This window comes from Caloenas nicobarica, chromosome 7 (assembly GCF_036013445.1).
Source record: "Caloenas nicobarica isolate bCalNic1 chromosome 7, bCalNic1.hap1, whole genome shotgun sequence".
Taxonomy (NCBI): Eukaryota; Metazoa; Chordata; class Aves; order Columbiformes; family Columbidae; genus Caloenas; species Caloenas nicobarica.
In genome coordinates this window covers 17,220,383-17,247,481 of record NC_088251.1, presented here as the reverse complement: position 1 = coordinate 17,247,481, position 27,099 = coordinate 17,220,383, and the positions used below count along the sequence as shown (strand labels likewise).

General features: G+C 40.0%; 2 protein-coding genes across 5 annotated transcripts in view; one reads left to right on the top strand and one right to left on the bottom strand.

The window, feature by feature from the left end:
- IDE (insulin degrading enzyme) overlaps nucleotides 1–2,828 on the top strand; it is a 66,222-nt gene extending 63,394 nt beyond the window's left edge. For all 4 annotated transcript variants that reach the window (XM_065638598.1, XM_065638600.1, XM_065638597.1 and 1 more), the window contains exon 25: nucleotides 154–2,828. In XM_065638598.1, the coding sequence (XP_065494670.1) occupies nucleotides 154–249 (96 nt within the window). In that variant the 3' untranslated portion in view covers nucleotides 250–2,828. The remainder of the gene's footprint in view (nucleotides 1–153) is intronic.
- Nucleotides 2,829–21,194: 18,366 nt separating this feature from the next.
- Nucleotides 21,195–27,099, bottom strand: part of MARCHF5 (membrane associated ring-CH-type finger 5) — a 32,536-nt gene continuing 26,631 nt past the window's right edge. The window contains exons 4-6 of the mRNA XM_065639267.1: nucleotides 25,240–25,423; nucleotides 24,648–24,814; nucleotides 21,195–23,426 (exon numbers count right to left, since the gene is read on the bottom strand). Coding sequence (XP_065495339.1) covers nucleotides 23,310–23,426; nucleotides 24,648–24,814; nucleotides 25,240–25,423 — 468 coding nt within the window. The 3' untranslated portion in view covers nucleotides 21,195–23,309. The remainder of the gene's footprint in view (nucleotides 23,427–24,647; nucleotides 24,815–25,239; nucleotides 25,424–27,099) is intronic.

The window sequence follows — 27,099 nt, the reverse complement described above, 5'->3', positions numbered from 1 at the left end:
GTAAAGGGTGACAATCACTAATACTGTAGAACAGAGCAAGAAAAATGTGTTTATGTGTAGCTGTAGCAAAAGTTAAAATGAAAAGCAAGGAATTTCTCCCTTTTCTGACTAAAGATATTGAGCAGACTTTTTCTTGCGTACACTTCTTTGCAGCCAAGTGTGATTGAAAATATGACAGAATTCAAGCGCAGTCTGCCACTGTTTCCACTGGTGAAACCACATATCAATTTCATGGCTGCAAAACTGTGAAGAACCCCCATGGATGAAAAAAGGCAAACGATCAGTACTGACATGGATTCAGGGGACTTCATGATGAACAAAATTATTAAAGATGATTGGGATGAATGGTTCTGTTTGTTACGAAAGTCCCAAATTCCTTCTTGGTTCATTTGATATTAGCTGTGTGTTAGGGATAGAGACTGTATCAGAATCAGTTGTGGTCATGTGTCATTTATATTACAGACAACCTATTGAAAACCAAAATCAACTGAAACAAAAATAATAATAAACTTGTAGATGCAGTATATTTTTTAAATAGTATATCCCTTCAAATTTTCATGTTGATAAAATAACCCTCCAGAGCAAACAAAATTGCTTGAAATATCCTTACTGTCCCTGAGGAACACCATTTAGTATCCCAATAATTATCTTATTGGGGCCTGGAGTGGGTGAGACAAGTAGGTCCTTTTTGGGATGGGGGTCAACAATTTTTCTTAAAAATAGAGACTTTCACATTTTTTTGAAGTGACATGTTGAATGATACTTTTTTTAATTGATCCTTAATGCAACCAACATATTTTCTATTTAAGTTTTATGAAGACTAGTGGGGGGAAAAAAAGGAAATTTGGCAACACAGTCGTGAGAGAATTATCTTAATGAGAAAAATTGAAGATACGGGCATGATTTTAATCTTTCTATACAAATTTGGGGACATTTTGTATCAAAACTAGTAAAATGCTGGAAACACTTTAATAGTGCATCTTAATTTTGTTATCGAAAGTGTTGTCGCAGTCTTGTGATACTGTCAACATCCTGTTCAGTGTTTGTGTTACTGTGAATTGTTTCCATTTGGTATATAAAATACTGTATTTGGTGTCATTTTTTGTTTTCAGTTGCGCATGTACTGATGAAGAACTCGGTCTGTTTTGCCTCATTTGTTATGTCAGGTCTTGGTCCAGCGAAGTACTTACTGGTGCACATACCTTTAAGCACGTGTTAGTTCTTGACTCAAGAGCAGGTGAATGTCAGATACAGGTGCTGTGATGAATTGGCCACACCGGCTACATCTGTGAGGGCCCTTCTGGTCCCTTAGGAAGGCGTTTGGGACAGCACCGTGTGTGCAGTTCTGCAGTAGTGCAGGGTGTGCTTCAGGTTACATCACAAAATGTTTATTCCTACTTCTTTTAAGAGGGCTGCACAAAACCCAGAAGGATCAAGAAGTATGCTGAAGTACTATATGTATATATATTGCATAATTTAGTAAAATGGTAAAACAATATATGGTGTCTAATCTTCACCAAGTTTACCGTAGCCTTCTGCAGAGCGGTCTGGTGCGTGGGACAGCCCCCAGGTAGGAAGAAGTAAGGGAGCATCTTACTAATTACTAAGTTCTCCTACCTGTTTATTGCATGAAATTGATTGTAATTATTCAGACAGGATAGAGTATGCAGAGCACTGAAGATATAAAATCTGCTCATCAGGAGTGTTACTGAGAGTTTGCTTCGTATTAAAAGAACCTGAAATTAAGGCCCTGATGTGACACACATGTTGTCGTATGTCGGAATCCTGGTTAATATTCAATGAGGCTGTTCTTGTCAGTGAATCAATGTTCTTTCTTATGCTGGCTCTGAAGCCAAATTGAATGAATGCTTTGACAGGGCAAGGGCCTTAAATTGTATTTATCTGAGAGTCTCTTCTAATTGAATAAATACAGTGTATTTAAAAGTTGTTTTAAAGGTTAACAGTATGTGTTTCAAGATCTTTTTAACAAACTTGATGGTAGGTTGTGATGTGACCTGTTGCCAAGGAAGGCCACTAGCATTTTTTTTGTAGTCTGAGGAAAAAAAAAGAATTAAACATAAGCAAAAACAGTAGAGGTGTCTCTGTTCACCATATTTTTCATGGATCTTTCACATAAAATGGTCTTTTTACCCTCTTGCATTTTGCTTTTGTTTATAGTTTTCCTTTAGTAAAAATATTTGTATTATATATATTAAAAGTTTTGACAACATTATAAAAAAATATATTTTGGGATTTAGTATTTAAACATACCACTCTTATGGTGAGTAAAATAAAATGGCTTCTATCGTATGTAAAAATAGATATATATATATTCATGGAAGTACTATCAACTCTAATTTTAACAAATTATATAAATAAATTGGAATGGCAGTGTGTTTAACACCAGCTCACAAATCATGTTTTCCAGAGGAAAAATATGTAGAATTTCAAAGTTCTGTGACTGGATGTGGAAACCCATGTAGTTTTGCAGCAACTCTTAATTGCTTTTAAGTGTTCTCCAGCATTTTACAGTTTCTGAGTTTGAATACAGCAGTAAATTTTGATAAACTCAGGCATACTAATGGGTTCATTTTAATGGATCCAAAGCTGCAGTGTCTACAAGCAATAAAAAACTACCTAGAATACACTGTAATTCAATTTTAGTGCTTGTTAATTAGTTTATGTAAGAAACCATAAATTATTATTACATAACTGTAATTTTTGCAAGTGCTATTTTAAGCAGTTGATGTGGAATTGGGTGCATGTGACACAGCCAGTATGACAGAGTGCTAGAGTTATTCTGTTTACAATAAAAAATCTGAATTTAATGTTTGGAGTTCTTAATTTGTTTCATTTTAAATTTTTTGCATACTGGTAATGTTACATCTATCAGTCTGTGCGTGTTTTTTTACAAGTTAATTGTGATTTTCTGCTCTCCAGTTGCCTGGGGTTAGTGAGGCTGAGTAGCATTGCTAGAGAAGTGTCCCAGTCACCTCTGGGGAAGTTTCAGAGGACTTTGCCATGTGCCATCCCACACCTTTCGGGTAGATCCACCTCTGTTGCTCTCTGAGTGTATGAAAACGTAATAATATAAAGGCAGAAGTATTTGCACAAGACAGGATTTTAATTATCCAATCTGAAATTCTAAATTCAGAGCATCGCCACAGCCAGACTGAATCGTGCCTAGTGCAGCTTTAGTGTTGCTTTTGAGAAAGTACTTTCCCCAGTCATTTTTTTTTGTTTTATGCACACCAAAAGGTTACATTTAGAAAGGTTAGGAGTAAATGTGATTGTTAGAACAGTAAATAGCGTCAAGTCTGAATTCTGACAGCGTAATATATGTCAGCAGGCATTCCTGCTCTTGTAATGGGGCTCCTTGAAGTATCTGGCAGTTCATGACGTTACAAGAGACAGGTTTTGTCCTTGGCATTGGCAAGAGTGGCTAGTACTCTCTGTGGAGAAATACAATGCCTGCAGCCCACCCGGAAAATCACTTGTCCCCAGCGTCAGGGCTCTCTTTTCTCCACTCCCAGTCATTAGGGATTGGTGTAAACCTTGACTCACTGGCTTTATTACCTTTTGCGAAAAAATCAAGCTGTCCAAATTTACTTCAACTGTGACTGTTAGCCATAAAAAATGCTTGAGCTTTCTCAGAATATTGTGTAAGCGCTTGTACGTGAACTGCCCTTATTGATAACCAAGTTTAAATCCCGCATTTCTGAGGATTCGCCACCACCTGACTCGGTGTTAGACGTGCTTCCTGCTCCAGATTTCTATTACAGCTTTTCACCACCTGCCTGGCTCTTCTTTCCAGAAGGGCAGCCAGGAGTCGTGGCAGCCTTCTAGCGACTGCCAAAGATGCGTAAACTTCTCACTGGAGCAGCAGGTGGAACTGGGGACCCCTTTCGAGCCCCTGCTCCACCCACACAGGGAGCTGGGTGTCCTGTGGTACACGTGGCTCATACACGCACATCCTTTGGTGGTGAATGCTTACTCTACGAAATTAGAACAGGTTCAACAGACGGGAATGAGGAGGTCCCCACCCTACGTTACCAACCTCCTGGGAAGTGTAAAAAATGGGCTTGAGAAAATCCTAATAGAAGATGGAAATGGAAGTCCATTTTTTGGTAACTTGCACTAACCACTGAGTTGTGGCATAGAAGAATGTACTTTTTATGTGAAGTTTGTTGTAAAGGATGAGCTCCTGTGATGGGAGAAATAGGAGACCTAGTTGTGAATTCCAGGGAGATGCAGGAGATCAATACTAATGCATTTTTTGTTGTTAAGGCTAAATCATTTCAGAACATGCGCAAAAATGGTATCTGGGAAATCGAATATAGAAAACGTGGGTGTGGACAAAAGTTAGTGAAAGCTGAGACTGGGCTTTGAAGATTAAATTTTTGAGGTAATGCCTTTTAGTGGACAGGAATCTTAAAAAAATTGCTGTATAGCTATTTAAGTGGTGCACTTGATAAGGCTATGTTGAAACTGGTTTAAAACACGAGAAACATGTAAACATTTCACAACATTAGTGTTCAAAAATGGTTCACTTGGTATTTTTCAAATTTCCAACTTGCTTTGGAATGCAGTAAGTTTAGCAGACAGGGTTCACCCCAAATGCTGATTTGCACATGTGTGCAAGAGCCAAGGAAGGTCACAACAGATGAGCGCCCATCAGTGCTCTGCAGTCAGTTGGCTGTCACGCAGTTCAGCATTTCCACACCCAATCCTTTGTCATTACAGTAGCTTTTAGCCTGCTAAGACTTGTGCGTTGCAAGCCTTCTGCAGTACCAGGGAGAAAAAAGCATTTCTTATGACCACTTACTGCAAGTGCAGTTCTCTGTTGCAGCTGTGAGACACCAGTGTCATTCACCAGCACTTACCTGTTAAGGGTGAACCTTCAGGAATCAGAAAAAAAATCTATGCAGATAATTCTCCCATTCACAGATTTGATTGATATTTATTTCCAGATAAAACTGTAGGAAGAGAAAGTAATTGTGATGGTTCCGCAGCATTAAGTGTATTTTAGGAACACAGGAATCTGTACGTATAACTGGATCTGGCATCTCCACAAGCTGATTGTTTAGTTCCGATGCTCCCTGTGTCATCTCCAAAGGCAGAGATGTTGCTGTTCATCTCACACTGCATCACGTCTCTGACCACGGTGAGATGACCAGAGTACTCCCATTGTCCCATCAGCCCAAAGTGTCATTGATGTCCCTTTAGCACCGGCCTGCACCCAGTCTGGGCTGCATGCGTGTTCTAGGATACTTCTTCTCTGATTAGAACTTATCTTCTAATCATGGCAAGCTTTACCCCTGAAATTATACCAAGATGGCATCTACAGCGTGTCTGAGCCTGGCGAGCTGCCCTGGCCTGCTGCTGGAGCTCAGCAGAGTGGGAGATGTAAGCAAGTAGAACTATATCAGAAACAATTTGAGGACAGGTGCTACTCAACCGCAGCAGGAGACTGATCTGCTGCTGTATGCACAATATGATTTTATTGCTGTGAATAATCTAATTAAAATGTACCTTATGCAGCCTTTTCCTGGAAGGAAGCATATTGAAGAGTGGAGTAGCTTGTAGGCTTTGTGTAACTTGAAGAATGTACATAAAAAGAATGTTTGTAGTTTGGATTTTACACTTGAATGTAAATGTCAGTAATCATTAGTTTAAAGATGTTATGAATGTGAAAATACAGAAGATTGTATTAAGCTCAGTGTATACAAAATGTAAGAGTGAGCTGAGGTGCTTGCCTGCACTGTGAGCTACTGAATAATGTTGAAATGGAAGATAACACGTATAAGTTGAAAGCAACCAGATGCATGCCATTTTGCACTCCTTGTCTGATAATCATGTCTCTGTCCCGTCATTGTGTATAAATTGTAATTTCCTGTGAAAAGCGGTCATGTGTTCTGTCTGTAAACTACCAATGCACAAATGTGGCGCTGTATAGCTAATAATATGTATTAAGCTTTTAAAAATATTTACTTGGGTAATTAAGAGTGAATACAAGACCTTATTTTCAGGACAACTTTCAGTGTCTGAACAGTCTAAGTTTCTTTGAGCTTTGAAAGTAACAGAATAAAAGGTAGCAGAATCTCTCATTAATTTCATTAACTCTGCATTCTCTACTGAACAGACAGCAGTTCAGATAATCTGGAGAATAAAGCCTAAGTAAATACTTAAGCTGGCCTGACAACTGGAGTAAATGCATTGCCCTGTACTATGTTGATAGCCCTGGATTATAAAATATGTATATTTTACAATGGTTTGGGCATAAATTCTGACTCGTCATTTAAAATAATATTAAATAATGTTGGAATATCTTAATAGCCCTGGAAGTCTTGTAACATTCATGGGTTTTTTTCTTTACTTTGACATCCAGATTTAGGGTCCCAGCCCTGTATAGAAAGAACATTAAACAGAGTCCTATAGTTTTGTATCTTGTCGGACTGAGCTTTAATGTAGCAGTGGCGTGACAGATCTGTGACAGAGATGCCAGAGGAGCTGCCTTGCTATTCCCCAGGAGTCACCGTACACCATGCAAGCAAAAAGATAACTTAAGCCCCAAGCTAATGAATACCTACATTTGTAAAGTATGCATTTGCAATGTAATTAATCTTATCGCCTTTTTCTTGAGCTCAAGTAAATAATACCCCTTCCAAAATTGTGAGGAAAGATTTAATATATCTGGTTGTCCAGCAGATCAAGGAGAGGTAATTGTTCAGAAAATGGACTGCAACACCAAGTCAAAAGTGTGTGTAGATTTATGTGTGTGATTAAAGAAGAATATAAGGGATAGCACAATCAGTAAGCTTGAACTATTTTACTTCTTCTGTTGGTAATTTTTGGTTCATTGAACATCCCGAGGTGCCCTCAGACACAATACCACAAATGTACTGGCAACAGCCCGCACAGCCCGAGTAGGCTGGTATTGCAGGAGAGAGATGTCATGAGAACGGGTAGCACGACAGTACCCACAGGCTGACAGCAGTGTGTCCATATAAAAGGCTGAATTTATAATGTGGCTTCCCAATTCTGAACGTACAAGTGGCTAAAGTTATTGGGAGAGGAGAGCGATCCCCTCTGTCAGCCTCTTTCCATCTCGGATGCCTTGGGCAAATGGTGAAGTTCTGCTCTTGAGCAGCAGCTACATCAAATCTCCTTACTTGACAGGTCTTTCCTTTGGTTCGATTTAATACTAAATGTTACTAGCTTTTCCTTCTCAGAAAGGAAGTTAAATTATGTCTCCTCTTCTGCAGTATGGATAGTGCACTAATTTGCGCTATTTCCAAGCGGTTCCCTGTGCCTGCAGGTAATGGCTGTGTGTGCGAATTTGAAATTACCCGTCACATCTAGTCCCCAGTCCTTGTAACGAAAACACAACGGAACGGAGTGTTTTGGTTATCGTGATATCAGCAAGAGAGTGAAAGACCTGAAGTTTTGACTTTTTTTGTCCCTTGCTGAGTTTTTAGAGCTGGCACTTAACAAAATATTTTTTGACCTGGAAAGTAGAAGTGACTTGACAGTAAATATTGAACTCTTCAGTGCCACTTTTACAGTAAGAAATTTAAGAGTAGGACTGTATGCTTAATTTGCAGAGGAATATTCAGGTTCATGATGTAGTTGTGCATATTCAGTAATTGCTCCCTGCTTTTTGACCAGGTTGGGGTAAGGGAAGGCCAGAACAGGAAGAACCGATGTTTTTTTTAGTCTGTTTCCAAGTTTAAAGAAAATTGCTATGCAAGAAAAGAAGTAAAATTTCATAGCATAATTTGTAGAAACTGTCAAGTTTTTAACACAGGTATATTTTAATTTTTTTAATGCAAAGTTTAATTTTTATTGCTTGGGAAACAGCATATACTTCAGAATAAACATGTTGGCTTAAATGATTCACCATGAAAAAAAAAGTAGCTTTCGTGGTATCTTTCCTTCACACTGTAATTAAAATTCTTCTTGGTGCTACACGATACAACATTTGCTGTGATTCCCTATAGCAACGTGAAGAGTTGTGTATCTCGTCTTTATGCATGAAAATTATTTTCTCCGTTCTGCTGGGGAAAATCATATTTGTACGATGCTACAAAGAGAAATTTAGATGCTTAATCGGAGAAAATAAATTAAATCGCTGCACTTGTCCAGATGTGTGTTTTATGAGGCGCAAGACCGCGCGACACCTTTCCCGGGTCGGTGTCCGGTTGACGTGTCCCGCGCGCGGGGCCCGTTTGGCGGGGGCTCGGGCCCGCTGACGGCTGCTCGGGCCCGCTGACGGCTGCGGGCCGAGCGCGCTGCCCCGGCCGCCCCGCCGGTGGCCGCCGCCCTGGCGCGAGGGAGCTGCCGCCGAGCCGGGGCGCCGTGAGGCGGTGAGAGGGGCGGCTGCGGGAGAACGCCGAGCCGGCCGGGGGAGTGAGAGGCGGCCCCGCTGAGGGGAAGAGGGTGGAGAATGGCGGCCGGGAGCGGGGGTCGCGCTGGCTGAGGCCCGTGTGGGAGCCCGGGCCGGGCCGCGGGAGGCGGGACGCGCAGGGCAAGATGGCGGCGCCGGGGCAGCCGCGGCTCGGCGGGCGGTGGGGGCTGCAGGCGCCTCTGATCGCACACCCGCCTCTCTTTTTTAGGGGGTGAGGAGGGTGTCCGTGAATTAGCAGGGGCTTAATTTGCAGCAGGCAGTGGAGCGATGGCGTTGCCATGTATTGACCATGTGACTGACGTGATGTCCGTTATTCTGAGGAAAAAAACTACATATATCAGGTTATGGGCGTCATGAGTGACATGATCTAAATTGGTCAGCAGTGCAGACCCCTGGTACTGCCCACTGCCCACCCACCTGGGCGAAGGGTGTTCTTGTGGAGTGCTTGGCATTGTAACAACAGGCACCGTGGGGAAAGTAATGAAAACAGCCATTGTGCCTGCCGAGCAAGTTTCGAAGAGAGTGGCGTGGGGGGCCAGGGAAGAGAGTGGCCGGGCACGTCACGGACAGATCCTTTCACAAAAGAGGTCAGGACTAAAGTTGTGTAGGCCACCGTGGCTCTGGTATTTCCTAGCATTTGACATAACCGGGGGCTTGGCAGTAAAGTACTTACAGCACAGACTTCGGGGTGTAATTGCCAAGTGTTCAAACTAAAGGGAAACTGAAGTGGGGGGAGCAGCTTTCCTTGCAGGTTACCTTAGTGACACCGCCATGCGTTATCTTGTGGGGCAGAGCCACGGGATCCGTCACGTGCTGCATGTGTCATCGATGGGGACGTGTGTGTCTGTGCGATAAGCCCCATCGCTGGCATTTCCAGGTGCTGGAGAGCAGCAGAGGAGCTGAGGCACACACGTTGCTCCAGCCTCTGGTGGTGACAGACCCCTGTGTCTGCTTCCTGGCCATCCCCATCCCTGGATCCGCATCCTTCTCCCCTGGCCGGTCTCAGTCCTCATCTCCTCATCCACCTGCCCCCTCCCCCCAGTCTGTGATCCGCAGCCCCCCACACCCAGAGCCCTTCTGCAGCCTCAGACTGTCACAGGTCAATGCCCACAATCTCTTATCCGATTTTTCTCAATGACTGCTCAGTGCCCAAGCTCTTTGTCCTTCATTCGCTATACCTGTTGCTGAATCCACATTTTATATTTTGCCTCTGAATAGGACAGGCTAAGCAGGTAAGTCACTGAGAGCTCAGGAGGACAGGCTTTCTGCTTGCATATCCCACTCGCTCTACAGCACTGCGGGTAGCGATAAGGTGCTAAGACCCATTGCTTCTTTTAACGTGCCCCTTACACAAAAAATCCTTGGAAAATTCCAGTTCCGTTTCATCAAATCCCAGCTGAGCAGCTTCAGCCTTTAAATTTTCAAGGTGTTTGGGAAGATTCTTCATACAAGTCACAGAAGTCACCACCTCAACCACCAATCTGAAGTCCTCCCTACCACCTAATTTTCAATTCCCTGCCTCAAACTTTGAGACTGTCAGAGACCTACTGCAATTTCTCATTAAATGACCAAACTATCACAGAAGAAATCTTCCATAGTTACTCACTGTAGGGCACATAGCATATGGTGTTTAAAGTTTGACAAGGTTCTTAGCCATTGGAAACATGGTCTTAGTAAAGGACATCTCAAGCAACCCAATGGTGGTGGCAGCCTTCCCGTGTCAGATGGGAGTGGAAGAGGAAACATTTCCTTGCAGAGCTCTCTAACTTAAGGCTCATTTGTCCTTGAACAGAAAGGATCCTGCACATTAGCTTTCCAAAAGTGTGTACTAACAGTCTTCTCTTGTCTCTAGACTTTCTTGTGTGGGGGAACTCTCTGCACATGTAGGTATGTGCAGGCACATGGGTGCTGGGGAAAGAAGAGCAACATTGGCCTTCATTACAGAGCACAAGAAGATAAATTGCTTTGGCAGGAGTAGGTAACTCATTAACTGCATACTTTGCACAGTGACTGAAGAACACAATTACACAGCAATAGGGGAATCATCTGCCCCTTTCGCTGTTCTTTGCCGTGCAGCGGGACCTTCCCTTTCAGTCACGCTCACCGCTGGGTGTGAGCAGCCCTGGGCTGCGCCTGCCTGTGGTGGCTCGCAAACACATCTGCTTGAGGAGATGCCTGGTTTGCACACTGAAAGGATAAACTGCTTATCCTGTTTTCTGTAATTCTGTCACAGAGAGCAAAAGCACATCTGAGTGGTTTAACTTAAGGGTAATACAAGGCAATATGGTTGAAGGAGATAGAAAATAGAGAAGGGCCTCTGAATCAGCTGATTTGTATTTAAAGGGTTTATTCTGCTTGCTGTCTCTTTCTAAAAATATTTTTTTCTGGTTTGGAGAAATAAGATATAAACGATACCCTGGCAAGAAGTGCATAAAATCTGACAGATGAATAAATTGTACTCTCCAGAGCTGTAAGCGTGAAAAGAACATTGCAGAGATAATGCATGTTCTTGGCTTGAGAGAAGTCCTGTCCATTAGAAATATACTCCTCTGAAGATTGATCTGAACTTTTGAGCTTTCAATTGAATAATAGCTTTGTGAGATTTGAAATATTTTGAATTATTTAATTTCCCATCCACTGAAATTGAATAACATTGCAGTTGGTGATTTAAAACGTTGTTGAATTAATTATGACATTTTGTTAAATTCCCTTTTGTCTTTCCTTTGTCAGTTTTTTATTTCAAAGACTTCAGCTAATGCAGAAAGCCTATCACCCCAGTGCAGAGGAGAGATGAGTCAGAGATTTGTCAGCTTGAATGGCCTTAGACCTTATGCCTACAAACCACCGTGATGCAAGTCTCAAGTGATTACTTGCATGTTAAAGAGCAAGACTGAGAAAGCCAAAGCTTCCTTGCTAAGCTCGGTTCTTCTGCCCTCCTGTGCTCCAGACTGGCACTCCTGCCACCGCACCCCTGCTCCGGGCAGAACGGGTGCTGCCAGCCCCTGCCCCTGCCGGCAGGACCCGCTGCATGAGCTTGGGAGCAGCATTTTTGGTCAAAGCTGGTTCAAATATTGACACCTCAGACCACAAGCAGTACAAGTGCCTATGATCTGCCTCATCTCCAAGCTGCAAACCAGACATGCTGCCCATCTTAAAAGAAGAAAGGCCTGCAGCCATGACTTGGAGAGCATACGGTGGGAGATGAGATTACACCCTGGCTGATGATAGGCCTGTCAAAGCCTTTTAGGATGCAGCATGTTGGTCTATAACAATTCAAATTTCAGCCAAAGGCAACTTTCTCCCTTGTCTGTATCCTGCAGCTTATTTTTGTGTCATCCCTCCAACTTTATTTTTCTCTTGCATAATTTAGAGTGTGCTATTTATGGGACTAGAATAACTGTCAGCTTGGAGAAGGGACATGGTTCCTCCTGTATACAGTGCAGGTTAGAAGGCTGTTAGAAGGTTGCTGTCCCAAAATGGACCGCAATATACCTGTACATGTGTTTCGTATTCCAGTTTCTTGCCATCCCCTATTCTTGTAATGAATAGTCTAAGTTTAATTTCAGGACTCTGTATTCTCTTTCTGTTTTAGCTGTGCCATGTTGTATTACTAACATAATCTATAGACTAAACATGCTCTTTTTTACTTGGACTTCCTATGCCTAATATTATAGTTCATGATTATTTTTAGATTATGAGTTATTGCTGTCGTATAAATTGCCCTGAGACACTGGTTTTCATTTAAAAGGGCAAGAGCATTTGTTTTGTTACTGCACTCTTGTCTGCATTTTACTGCGTTGGAGCAGAATTTATTTCAGACAAATGGTTCTTGCATTTTTTTATATATCATCCTTTTATATGCTGTTCATTAACTTGAAACATCTTTCGCTGAGAGAGCAAATCAACAGCCTAAACAGTAATTATCTCTCACAAATCACCAATCCTTGATAGAATAAGGCATATTTACAATTTATTCACCAGTGTTTGGTGGCAGCCACTTCATGATAGAACAGAATGCTGATTTTTATGAGGTACAATCCAAAGACAAGCCATTATCTAGATAGGACTTGAAGAGTATGATTTGAAAGCTTTGAACAACAACAACAAAGTGAATTTATATTTTGGACTTAGAAAAAAAGGTGAAGGCTTGAACTGAGAACAATTACAAACCTCAACTGAAAAAAAATCAGTGCATGGTCATCACCTTGATGCTTTGCAGGCAGATGCAAAAAAATCTCAGCTCTACAGCAGGTGCCCACATGAGGGAAAAAAGCAATCTTCCCCTGGGATTCAGTCCTCGGACTAACCACCACCTGCTGGTTTTTGAGAGAGGAGTCATCCCTGGAACACTGCATCTGCATTGTCTCCGCTAATGTCAAGGCTTAGCACAGGACAAAAACATCCTGAATTTAGCAGAAGTACCAATTCAGATAAGTACAGGCTCAGCTGTTGCTAAATTGGCAATTATAACAAGATAGTCTCTGCTCCCCCACTATCATCATTGTTGGTGCCTGAAGTTTTGTCTCAGTTCAGCAAGTATTCTATTTTGTGAGCTCTCATCTGTCTTGTTTGACAGCCTACAGTGATTTTGTTTAGCTGTACTGAGGAACTGCTGTCAATGGAAAAAGCTCCAACCACCAGAGGCGTATAAGAAGGATTATCTAAGATCTACAATTCCTACACAGTTAGAAAATGGGAGATTAACTATAAAAGGACTGAACCAGAATATGAGATCAGACCATCTTCTCAAATACTGCATGTGTTCAGGGACTGCAAATCCATATCCAACTATCTTTATCTCTGACCTTTCAAAGCGACTTTTAAGCATAACCGTAACTACTGGCAGGAGGAGCAGAAGCAGGAAAAAGAAGTTCCGGCAAGTCCTAGCATTTTACCTGCTGGGGGCCTAGATCTGCTTTCAGAAAATGCAGAATTTTAGAATTCTAGTATCTGCTCCAAGCTTACATTGCAACCACAGCTGTGATAAGGAGGGATGATCTTGTTCTAGACATGATATGAAATCTGTATCTCTTTCCTGCCAAGCAGTTGGTATGGGTCCAGAATCCTGCCACAATGCTCTCATTTATATATTTTGCTATTTTGCAGACTCTGAGGCTAACCTGGCCTCTGTAAAGCTGTTGTACTGAGGTCTGTCTGCATATTGGTGTCAGAGCCTTATAATGCACCACTAAAGGATTTTTAAATAAAAATATTGTACCTGCTGGGGGAAAAATGTGCATGAAGCTTGCTCAATAGAGCAGATTAGTCTCAGACCCTTCCTTACTTGAAGCGAGTAACAGCTAACTCAGCTGTCCGCATTTCAGCTGTGCTCTCACCGTACAGTGCTGGCAGAGGGCACCCTGTGCCCTTTACGCCTTTGACTCCACAGCGTGACTCACGGGCCTTTCCTGTGTCCTACAACTGCGCTTGGCTTCTGTCCCAGAGGAAGAGAGGGGTGCTGGTCTGCCAGCCCGGCTCCAGTACAAAGCAATGACTTTTAGGTCAGCCCAAAGCTCTGTAGGTGCCCACTGCCCCAGGACCAGAGCCCTGGTGCAGGTATGCAATGAGCTGGCACCATCTCAGCTCTGCACATCCCTTTTTTATATCTGTCATTAAATAAGAGTAAGGGAAAGAGGGTCTCGGGCCAGCTCTGAGCTTTCTCCCAGCAGCCCTTATACCTGTCCTGCTGCCTGAGCTGGGATGAGCCCTGCAGCCTGGGTGAGCTGTCAGCAACGTGGTGGTGGGGCCCCAGGACGGGGCATCTGCTGTGGGCTGCAGGTGCTTCCTCTGGAGGCAACTGAGCCTGAAGGCAGGAACATCATGGTCTCACCCAAAGGAATCCCAGTAGCATCCAGCAATCATGTGGAAAGTAGGAATGGGCAAAGTGCAGTACCATTTGAAATATCAGGTGGCATATCCATGGATCAGTGCATCACAAAGTTGCTCTATGTGCCTCTGCTCATCCAGCAAAGATCATACCTGAGCTGTGTAACCGCACCTTGAACCAGGTGAAATTTAATCTGCAAAAACATCCAGATGTGACAAATCTGACAAATATGCTGGAGAAACCCCACTCCTCCATTAGGATTGACCATTTATGTTGTCAAACGGTTGCTTAGTTTCTATAGATGGAAAAGGGTATTTGTTTGTAGGACTTCTGGGACTGAAAAATCAGATTGTGCAGATAAAAGTGACCCTGCAGTCATTGCCTGTAGCATCCCTCAGACTTCAGTCACTAGCTGATTTTGTGTCAAGTGATTCTTCACATCCTCGAGCTTTTGGCACGCGCTGCGATCGCCAGCCAGGTGAGACCCCTGCACAAGATGAAGAGAACAGCGTTGGAAGGGCAGGCTGGCTGGTACAGTAGGCTGCCACTCTGGTATCTCCCTTTTGTTTTGGTATCGGTATTGAGCAAAAGGGCAGATTTTGGTGTGTGTGTGCACCCTTTTTTAATGCTAATACATTTTAAAAGACAAATGAACTAAATGCACAACTCAAAACAGCACCAAGTTCACCTGTTAACAGTAATAGAATTTAACTTCATTGTATGCTGTCCCCATCCTTCAGCTTCCTTATCTATTAGACAGGAAACATGAAGTCATGTTACTGTATTTTGATGGTGATACTGTTCAGTTCCTCTGCAAGTCAATTAGCAGAGACTTGACTTTCAAAAAGGGTTGTTATAGAAAAAAGATATTTTGAGACCATCTAATTACATCTCAAAAATGCAATAATAAGGAGGGAATCAGCTTTGTGAATACAGGAAATGTTAGGATGCAAAAATACACCACTCACTTTTGGCGTCTGCTTGTCTCATGCCATATCATTGTGGTGCATGTTTGATTTATCCTGATTATATTTCAGTATATTTATTTGGAACTGCCACATACTGAATTCAGCTTGCTTATGCCTTTTGTGCCTTTCCTATGGTGTGAAATATCACAAGTCTTGATCTTTTAAATACAGAACGGAACTAAAACAAAAGTAAAAATGACCATCCAAGCTGCATGTCATGTTCATATGTATGCAAACATGTTTTAACATTGGCTCAGTGGCTGTGATTCGTAAGAATATGTAAGGTGCAAGAAAAGGATTATGTGGCTTCCCAGATGATGATTATGCAGCTGCCAAAAGCAATTAATTCAAGTCTTATGCAATGCTTTTAAAAACACTTTGTTAATTTGCTCCTAAGGAATATCCAGATGCAACTAATTACCCTGTAATGAGGCTCTTAAAGCTGCTGACCATCTAATGAAGGTGTCCTGCTTGTTATATGGAATTATTTGTTTTCACTTTCCTTAAACTGTTCATGTGTGGATGCCGTAAATGGTTACATTCCAAAACGGTGGGACACTATAAGTGAGGTTTATGGGATTTAATTAATGTGGTAACAAGGACAAATAGGATAACTACAGAAAATGCGTTCTGTTTGTCAGGGCAGGTTTACAGATAATTACTTATATAACATCTGAATGCCAGCTGCAGTTAGTAAGGACTTTGGCCACTGCTTTGACAGTAAGACACTAGTAAAGTTAGTTAATACATATATCTCACAGCAGTTTGGGGAGGTGTCTGTAGCAGTATTTCCCATTCTAACAACCTCCCATAATTACACTATCTGCAATTGCAGTTTTACACACAGGGAATTTTCCCTGTCTTGATACTTAGTTAAAAAGATTGAGGCACAGAGCGCTCAGTGCTGGAAGCCGCATGGGACTGACTTTGTAGAGGATGTGCTCAAGATTCATGGTTGGTCAAGAAAGGCCCCATGATACTCAGATTTTTGAGGAGACATGATGATCTCTGACATGCTTTGAGCAGGAGTGCTGAGAGGAATGTTATGGACTATCTGTGATCACCTACTCCAACTCTATCCCAAATAGCTTAAGGCCTGAAGACTCAGGATAATACACACACATTTTCTGTAATTTGGCATAGAAGTAGCTACATGTAAATGTTATAAATGTATTTTAAAAAATAAATATTGTAATGAATCTCACCACCTATTAACCAGAAGAGCTTTCACTTCTGAGCCCCTTTAGAAAGGAAAACAGAACAATTCTGTTCATAAAGAATCTAGAACTGAAGAAAGAAATGCAAGCACCCATACTTTTGAAATCACTTGTGAATTTACTCCTTAGATTAGTTTGCATTTTTATTCATCTTTGAAAGGAGATAGAAAAAGAAGCCTAGTTACCAGCAAGGTGGTATGCGACAAATATATAACACAATTCTGTGTCTGTGACAGGAGACGGGGCTTGGTAATGTGGGAAGGTCAGTTGCATTGCATGGTATTTCATTTATGCTAGGTGGAAAGCACTTCCATTTTTATAGTACCTTGACATTTAACAACACTCTGTGGTAGAAAACCCTGCAGTTAAAATATACCATTGCTTTTTCAAAAGAAACCACTGACAGAACAACAACAAAAAAATTGCATTTAAAAGTTACCAAATAATTTAACAAAAAACTAAAACTGTTGTTTAATGAAGTTCAGACTGAATTATCCTTATAGGTTATCAATAATTTTCTATGCCTCTCTCAGCTTTCAAAATAATTGCTATTGTGTTGGTTATGAGAAATCCCAGTAGACATTCGTAACTTGGTACTGAGAAAATTTGGTCTAAGTCTCAGATTCAGTTTGTCAAAATGGCATTTTTTTCTGCCTCTGAAATGATCTTCAATTACGCTTTCATTTCTTCAATCCCCTCCTCTCCAAATGACTTTCATCATGTAACTTGCATTCCATGAAGCTTCTGCAATGCTTCTCATCCAGAGGGAGTTATTAAAATGTGATGTATATTTAACAAACATCTGTCTTGGATTAAATAATAATAATAATAAATCCCTGAAGGTGAAGCGCAAATATTCTGGAGAAGCAAGACTTTCCTTCTGCACTGTGGCCTTATTTGAAACAGAGTAGTGCAAGCAGCTCACGCAAGAGTAATGCTGGAAACTGCCACTAGTAACAAACTCTGAATTACCCATGGGATCTTAACCTAGAACCATGCAAGGGAGGCAAGGTGGTAGAGTTGGGTTTTTTCTGTCTGAACCAGCTAACATTTTGCTGCTGAAGAAACAAAAACCACTGTTGATTTTCATCAAAATAAAAATGTTTTTGATTCTGTGCTAGTTTATGTGTTCTGTCTCCTGTGCATGCGAAGTATCTGGAAATTTGGTAGGGAGAGGCTCTTCCAGAGGTAGTGAGTTGGGGTGTTAGTAATGATTCATGGTAGAAAAATGACAATTACTCAAAAAATAGTCCTTAGACATACAGTAAATACTCAGATCAGTGTGTTCTTTTATCAGTTCCCATTAGCTGCAGCTAAATGTTACTGAGTTGTAGTAAGTGCAGAAGAACAACTGCAAAATACAAACTACCCAAAACATTGAGCTGTGCACATGCTGTATCACAGAGTGGTCTGATGCAAGAAGTGAGTTACTTTTTTTTTTTCTTTTTTTTAAATAAGCATAGTAGTTCCTACAGCAGCCCCCTGCTTCGGCAATTGCTTTTCCATGGCTTCGTCATCCAGCATTAAATGAGGTGCCTGCAAGATATGTTTTGACAGGTGCTGCTGAGCTGTTTAGTTGAGGCAGTTTCAAGTCATGTCTGCTATTTGCTTTTAGTGGTTCTGGAATGGAATTTTTCTACTGAACTACTGAGTATAGTACAACCAGAAAGAACTGCTTTATGCTCACAATATTCAGAGGTGCAAAAGCAATTAAATACACAGAGCATGTGAATAACTAGCTGGCAAGAATGGACAAAGAGGCCACAGATCTTCAAACCTTCTTGAGGTACAGGTGCCATGTTCTAATGGAGATAGTTCATCCTGGTTTACAGAAGAGAGATTTTTTTTTTTCCTTCAGTCGCGGTAACATTCTCTTTGTGCACATCTTGTGACTGCTGCCTTTCTGGAAAGTGAGCTGTATCACTCAAGCTATTGAATAAGGCCTTGAAATGAATTAATAAAGCCTATGCTGGACTTCTATAAATTAGTAAAGCAGAAAGAATTTGAATGGTTGAAATGCTGGGCAAACTTTGGCACAAACACTTCTCATTTTACAGCTTATTCCAATAGAGCAACCTGCTCAACACCAATGAAGCAAGAAGTCTTGCCCTCAGCGCCTACAAGAATCGAACCAACTCATTAAGGAACACTGGCTTCTGATTTCCCCAGGTTATGCTGGAATTTATTGAAACAGATTTAAGTGAGAAACTTTGCCCAAATCACAGCAAGTGGGAGAAGATGTGCCTGTTCAGTCAACAGGGTTAGAAGATGGTAGTTCAGGTACTGAGAGGTTGTGAGGATAAGGAGGATGATGTACTGCCAGATTTAGTGGTATATTCTGAGTACATATGAGAACAGTACTTATTTACCTAATTAAATTAAATACCAAAGAGTATGTGTCATTTCTCAAATAACTTAAAGATTTTCCTGCCCAGAAAACCCAGGTAGAAACAGTAAGAATAAATTGTCAGTAAGTCATGGTAAATGAAGAGTCAAAGGTCTCAGTTCAGGGAAATGGAGGTAAGAGTAGCAAGATGGCAACAGCGGGATTCCTCAAATGTTAAAGAGAAATTAAGCCATTTAGATTAGCAAAGAAGAAAGTAGATAATTAAAACTGCACAGCCTTAATGTTTTTAGGTATCTTAAATACTGCCTGCTTCAAATTTTGTTTAACTGACAAAACTGTAAATAGCGTTGAGCCTGACTGTGTAGTAGTGCGATGGATTAAACTGTTGCCTCAGTCCTAGCAAGAACCATTTTCCAATCTATTGCTGCTTACATGTATGTACTTATCTATAGCCAAGGACACTTTTAGTACATTTTTTAAATTTAAATACACACACAAAAATATACTGGAATTAATAAAAACTTCTGAAAATTCATGACAAAGGTTGGTTTCCATAAAGAGTTCCTCTCGCAGGCTAATGCCCCAGGTTAACTGTCAGCCTCCTTGAACTTTCTATCAATCTGGCAAGTGCCATCCCAGTCAAGTACCCACGTGTCCCCATGTTTTGAAGAAAAAACAGGAAGAAAATTAAGGTGATGAATAGTACTTACATGCCCAAACAGAATCACTTCAATTTTAATCACCCTGCAAAACCAGAACTTACTATCAAATTGCACAAGAACTAATGAATATTCAACTACTTATTGCGTTTGGATAGTATGTGCCATTTCACACTATGTAGAACAAAGTATTGACTCGGCAAGTGTGGAGGAAGGGGCCTCTTAGTGAGAGGACAACCGCTATGACTTTTTCAGAATTTCCCAGCTTTTACCCATGATCCTCTCTCATGCTTTCCTCTATCAACCCCCACCCCAGCATGCTTAAACAAACCAACCAACCACAAAAACCAAACCAATGACCAAAAAACACATCAACATAAGTTTCAGCAGCAGTTGCCTGCTAGACAAAAATTCCAAAACCAGACTTGTTAGTGAAACTGCCATTTGTACTTAAAAATGGGAAGCAGGAATTGTTATCACAGCATTTCTTATGAGAACAGATAACGTAACTGTACTCAATGATGCATTAAACAAATTTGATCATAGTTCTTCAAAAAAGAAAACCCAAATAGAAAGTGGCACGGACACAGAACATTAAGGTTCCAAAAGCAAGATTACTCGTGCAACAGAAAATGAAACCATGACCTTTGCAGTTCTACTTCTCCTGGTTCTCTCCATCAGCAAAATCCACTATACGAACAAAGAGACATATTTGTCTGTGGTTCAAAACTTTTCTAAAAAGCAGCTAGTGAAAAATACTCCAAACAGCCTTCAAACACTTACTCCATCAACTCGTCCAGGTTCTGCAGTATGCATTTAAAAAAGGAGAATCCTCACAGCTGCCATGGTAAACATTATGCAGCTGAAATTCTAGAAAAATTTGTGTCCTCAATTAAAATAGATAATCTGACTAAAGTCACTATACCCAAGCGTTTCTTTTCTTACAAGGACAGAACTACTCTAAATGCTGGAGAGGCCTTAAATAGCGACATGGTCGGATCCTTCTCTGACAACCAAGGGAGACAGCAAACCTTTGAGAAACAACTCCAGATGAGGAGAGGATCAATACGTTTTAACCAGGCAACTCATGCAAATTGTTACGAAGAAAAGCTTTTGCAGGGGAAAGAAGACGAAGGAAAGAAGCACCATTCAAACAAAAAAATACTGAAAAAGTATAGTAGGGCTCCGTCTAAACCTAAGAGTTTAAGATAGGAGGGGAGAGAGGAGAAGCATCTCCCATGGATCTCCATAATCATGGCCTACATAATTTGTGCCTGTATGTTGATGTAATGGAAGACAAAGTTACAGATAAGAAAGTACACTGAGAAATGCTAGATAACATTTCATATTCCTTGTTCTGAATGTAACGGGACATAAATTAGCTATTAGTGAAAAAACCCTTCCTACAGCTAGTATTATCTTTCTCAATGAAGAGAGATCAGTGTATTCCCCAAATAAATGCTGCACACATCAGCCAACCCAGAGATATGCAGTAACTCCCAACCCGGGTTCTGTATTACCCGAAGTTGTTCATGTTGCAACAATTCCTTTGCTTAAAGGATCTGAGAAATGCATTACCCCAAAAAATTGTAAGTTTAAAGTCTTATAGTAATTCTTCCATCATCTCCAAGATATTTCTTTAGGCTATCAACTTTAAATTGTTTATATAAATCCTTAGATATGCATTAAAACAAAACACATTTTTCATCCAGAAGTTTTGCTACAAGCTTTTGTTCAACTGAAAAAATACACTAGGGAGTGTAAAAAATATTTATTCAACCTAATTCAATGTCACTATAATTTGCAATACTTAAAAACAAGATTTACAACAGAGTAATGAACTTCTGACACTTAGGTGAAATAATTTTATAATCCATACAGTATTTTTATAATTGTATTTTTACAATAGCTTTAACTTCCAGAGAAGACTATGAGCTTTCCCATGGAACAAGTTTCAGACCCAGTAATTTTTGCATCATTCACTTCTTCATGAGACTTTAAAAAACAGTAATAAATTGGTTGGAAATATATACAGTGAGGACCACTGAAAAGCTGTTTTCTCAAAATGAGGAATTCTGTAAGAAATACATATTATATTGTTTCAAGACTATCTTACAGAAAGCAGCAACTTTCAGAGGTTGCTACTCTATATTTAGAGTTTTATATAAAAGTGAACCCACTAAGACAAATATAATCAGCAGACTTATAAGATTATAGTAATTCTTCAGTTACAGCAAGACCTCAGAAGTATTTGATATTGATTGAATGTATAATTTTCAATACGTGTATAGTTTTGGAATACTAGTTGGCCATTATATACACTTTTGTACAGTTCTAAAATATTACATCTCAGTAATTAAGATAAACATACTATAGAAAAGGTATCATATTTTGAATTTCTCTAACATACATTATTGCAGTCAAACGTGAAGACCATTCTGCATTTACTTTATTTCTGCTGAAAAGAAATATTTACTTATGAACACTTCCACTAAAAGATTTTTTTAAACCTTTCTCCATGCATTTGACATACTAATATGAACAAGAAAAAAAAAACCCAACAACCCACAACTTTGAGAAAATCAAATAAATTGTTAAGAAAACACTTCAACTACTAAATCTAGGTTAGGTGTGGTATGAATATTCAATGGCCATATCATGTTTGTCAAAATTTAACTTCACAAAACAGTTAATTTCTGTTGAAATTAAGTGTATGAATACATCAAATAACTGAAGTGCTAACATCTCCCTCAGCTGGCTACTCTGAACATATTGTAACAGTAAAGCTTACTGTATAAAGAAACTTGGTTTATTACATATTTAAGGTGTGTCCTTTACCGAATGGAGCCCAGTTGCCTTAGGAGCGCCTGTCCCGCTGCTGCGGGTCAGGTACCACCCGGTAGTGTCGGTAGTGTCGTCCCCTCACAGCCAGTCCTGGGACTGAGCCGCCCCCAGGCCTGCAAGGTTAATAGGCTGCCCTCAGCTGTCACTTTAGCTTTAGCATCCATTGTTTCCTCACACTGCTACTGCTCTTTGTACTGGTATAGATATTTACATAAGCAAAAGGAACATGAACGCTAAACAAGTGCTCTAATACTTGAATACAAAAGGAGCAACTGAAATTTACTTCCCCCCCCATGTAATTATTTTACTGTGGAGGAAAAAAAAATGCTATCCAGCACCAGTTACAAAAACCAAAGTGCCATGCGAAAATAACACTAGGCACTGCAGAAGATACAACAGGACAGTAGAAACGACTAGTAATAAAAGTCACCTGAAGTTGTGCGAATTTCACCACCTAGTTCTTAGGTGGCTAAAGCTGACACACATGTCTTGTAGAGAGTGATCTACTGCTTTCTCTGACCAGTCATTTGAGTGTTTTACACTCCCTGTTTGATACCAGTGACAACCAAGGAAATCTTTATTGACTGATGTCCCACAATTACTTCTCCTTGGTAATGACTCACATTTCTTTTCTAAGAAAAATTCCCTTCATTGTGTGAAATGCTGAACTGGATGATAGCATGGGCATGAAAACACACATAGAAAAGGCATTTGGATATAGCTTACATTAACTACACAATTTAAAATGCTTTTGTTCTGTAGTTGATGCGCTTTTTTTCCGTCCAGCATATTGGCTCAAGAAAATAATTCATAAGCCTGTCACCCAACAGAAATACCCAAATATAATGAAAGCCACATTCTTAGGTTCAGTGGTTGCTGAAGGATTTACCCTGCCACAGGACAGTGCTTTATTATATATCAAGAAAAAAAAATAGGAGCAGCAACGTATCACAATTCTCCACTACTGTGCAATAACGATGGAACCAACACAACATGGAAACCTGTTAGGTGAGACTGTACGACATCCGGAGGTCACAGCCTTATGCTCCTTCTTGCTCAGGATAATTTAAAATCTTGCGGTGAGCTTGGCGCAAATATTGCTGCTGTTTGAAGTAAACCTTAAAAGCTCCTTTTATAGCAACAAAAGCTATTCCACCCTGAAATGAAAAGATATTTTGAAAACTTGCACAGTTCAGTGTCATATCCTTGGAAATATTATTTTTAAAAACTCCTGGTCAAAGAAAATTTATTTTCCAATCATATAGCATTTTCTTTTGAAGTTTAGCTAATTAGAACAATTCCAAATGAGTATCTCAAAGTTTTCTGTCACAATGCATTATTACAGAAGTTAATTTTACTTAAAGGGATTACATACTGGATCTATAAAATCTTTTGAAACCTTTTATTTGCTTGGAAGTCTGACAAATATTAAAAAAAACCCCAAACAAACCAAAAAATCCCATCCTATTTAAAGAACAAAGTACAATGCAGATATGTATCTGCTTTCCTCCCTTCTCTGAATATATACTATACATGGCATAAGGAATAATACTAATTACCATTCTATAATGAGACTGTGAAAAAAGCCACTTGCCAAAAGCAAGTGTGGATTGAAATAAAATCTGTCTTTTTGCAAAACAAACTTTTCAGAAAGTTTTATAAAATGTTTATCTCAACTCTTCAAAATAAGAAGAGACACTAAGAAGCCTTTAATCTGCATGAACAGTTGTAATACCACTGTTTCTTCCATATGGAAGAGAGGGACGTATAAAAATGTTGGAATTGAAAATAGGTCTGAAGTGAGAGTCAGATGACCAGAGGTAGCATCTTAACCAAATTCAGTGTGCTTTCCCCTGAAAGGCTCCAAGCCAGAGAGGTTATTCACAAAGGAAGATATTTTCTCTCTTCGTCCTCCCCCTTCATTCCACTTCTACGGAGAGTTTATTTTTCTCTCCTTATTAAAATAAGTAATAAAGGGATTCTCTCAAAGAATCTGTAAACAGACACTAATATGAAAACGTTGATAATATAAACCCCAGATTTCACTTGCAGAGATTGTTCTTAGAAGCTGCTGGTTCCTCATCTTCATTATTACCTTTAATTACTGCTTAGTTCTACCTAGTACAGTACCAGATACAAGTTTCAGCCTTGTCTTGAATTGAGATTAGTTTCCGTCATAAGGATGAAGTCTCTAACACACGTGATGCTTGTCCACTGCCAAAACAGGCAACCTTAAAAAAACCCCCTTCCCTTAGTCAAATGCCACTCACATTCTAGATCAATTTATGTTATTTTTTTCCCCACTCCCTCCACAACACAACACTTATTCCCATTTTATAACTGTTTATGAAACAAACAAAAAAAATACTGAATCTTACCAAGATTGTCCTTTGTAAATTTGAGTTAACGCTGCTGAACATCAGCTTGCCAACTATTGTGGCAATAGTAGGGAAAACCAGAGCTCCACATAGAATACGTGTAGCGGAGACATGGTCTGCCAAAGGGTTGGCCTCTGCTGGAATACGAGGAACAGGGCAGCCAATGCCTAAAGGGATGAGAGTGAGGGAAGAGAAGGTTACACAGCCACTACCTCCAACAGAACATAGCACGTTAGTTCCCCTCACTTCATTGCAAGTCTATAGCCCAATTACTTTTGGAGAACTATCCCTCTTCTCAGTGAATGGTCTGTTTCTATTAAATGACTGTATTCATTTTTACTTTCAAATAAGACCCATGATTTTCAGTAGCTTCTTTTGTTACCAAGGCCTTAACTGACACCGTGCTCCTGCTCCTCTTGCCCCATCTTTCTCACTAGGCACTATACAAACAGAATCTGAATAGACTGAACATAAACCAGAGTGAAGATGTTAATCAGCTTTACTTAAGAATGGCAAAAACTACTTGCCTATCCCCATCTCCTAGAGACACAAATTCAAGCTTGATATTCCCTTTTAAATTTAATCACATTACCTGGAAATATGCTGTTCAAAATTTGTAGCTTATTAGAATATTTGCGCCACAGTCTAAGCACGTAGTCTTCCCAACGAATCATCTTGCCCAGTATTAGCATGACTGGGATAGTGGGAAGTCCAATCAGAAGAAATAAAGGATCAGCTCTCTCCATGACGTCAAGACCTTCTTTGTGACCCACAACCTGGTAAACGTGCATAGAGTTGACAAACATAAAAGGCCATAATTGAACAAATAATATAAGTTTTAAAAACACTAGTTTGTTTGGGGCTGCCCACGCATTTTAAGTTAAGAAAAAAATAATACCGTTTCACCTAAAATAGTGAGTTTTCCCTTTGTGTCCTTGGTTGGTTATCAAGTGTAATGCAGGCGAGCTACCAGCTCTAGCTTGCAAATCATTGATCTTGCAGAGAGCTGTAACACAATTCCTTACCATCTTGAGAAAAGTTTCATGTGCTTCTGTGTTAAGTAAAAGCTTAAACATCTGAAACATCAAACCAGCATGCTTTCCAAAATGCACAGAAGAATTTACAATTTGCTCTTTAAAGGATAAATTGATAGCAAGTATCTCAGGATGTTTTAATAAAAAAATTCTGTTATTTAGGAATACTTTATGCAGCACAGATCACAGTATTAAAAAGTAGTGCTTCAGTAGATAGGGCAGGAAGAGTTACCTTATTTTCAACTGCGGTGGAAACAGCAGCCTATCTTCAATTGTACCTTATTTTTAAACATGGTTAGTGCTACGATTTTAAAGGACAGCCATTACTGATGTGTCTAAACCTTACTACTGGCACATAAAAAACAATCAGACTTTGCAGTTTATAAAATGCATGTATTAAAACCGTAACAGAATGGTGCCTTATGTTTTCCTAGAGAGTACATACTTTTTATTTTAAATAAGTAACTCTAACAGGGCTGAGAACATAAAAAGAAATTAAAGTGGTAAATATCCTCTAGAATTGTCTAAATTTAAGAATTACTAAAATGCTAAAGTCCTTGAAGTGCTTCTAGAAAGAAGGAGCTCATTCATGACTTTTTCCATAAGAATCCATGAAGACAAAACCCACTAAAATAATAATTATTGCATTTGTCAGGCACTGGATTTTCATTGACTTCTTGTTTTCCCCACAAATGCAAAAAAGTATCAAGTCTTCACTTTCACAAAACTCAGAATTAGATAGTAAGAGCAAGCAACAATAGCAAACAAAACCAAACAAAAACTCCACAAAACCCAACCACAAAATGAACAACCAGTACTTCTGTAATAGGTAGGACACCAGGAAGAAGCTGGGTAACGTACCACAGTACCTTCAAACTCTACTTTTTAGCCTTGCTTTGAAAACCACTCTATTTTATTCTTCTTGAACAGGAAGTTACACCACAGCCTCTAAAAAAAGGCATAACCAATATTGTTGCTGCCAAAAGATTATTCCTCCAAATATATTCAGCATTTGTCTTCCAGCTTCTTCACTATCTTCCACCCAAATTGTGATATCTGATGCTATTCTTTTTCTCCTTATAGTCTTAGTCCATCAAAAAAGCCTCAGTATCTTGTCTCTTCTGCTTTAGATTACTACTTCTCTGTTTCCAGTAACTCCATATGATTTGTTACTAACTTCGCTACCACTGGAGTCACAAAGTCAATTCTGTTATTTTTCTCCATATGAAGCTTAACCTTTAAAAATAGCTTTTGTGCTTCTTTCTGGCTGTTCAACTGAAGGAGTATGAAATGCATCAGGAAACAAGTTGTATTATACCTAGCAAATTTGGAGTGGCAAAAGGGCTGAACAGTTTCTCCCCACTCCCAGTTTAATCTCCTCCATTATAAACAAAAATAAATTACTCTTACCCAGTGTG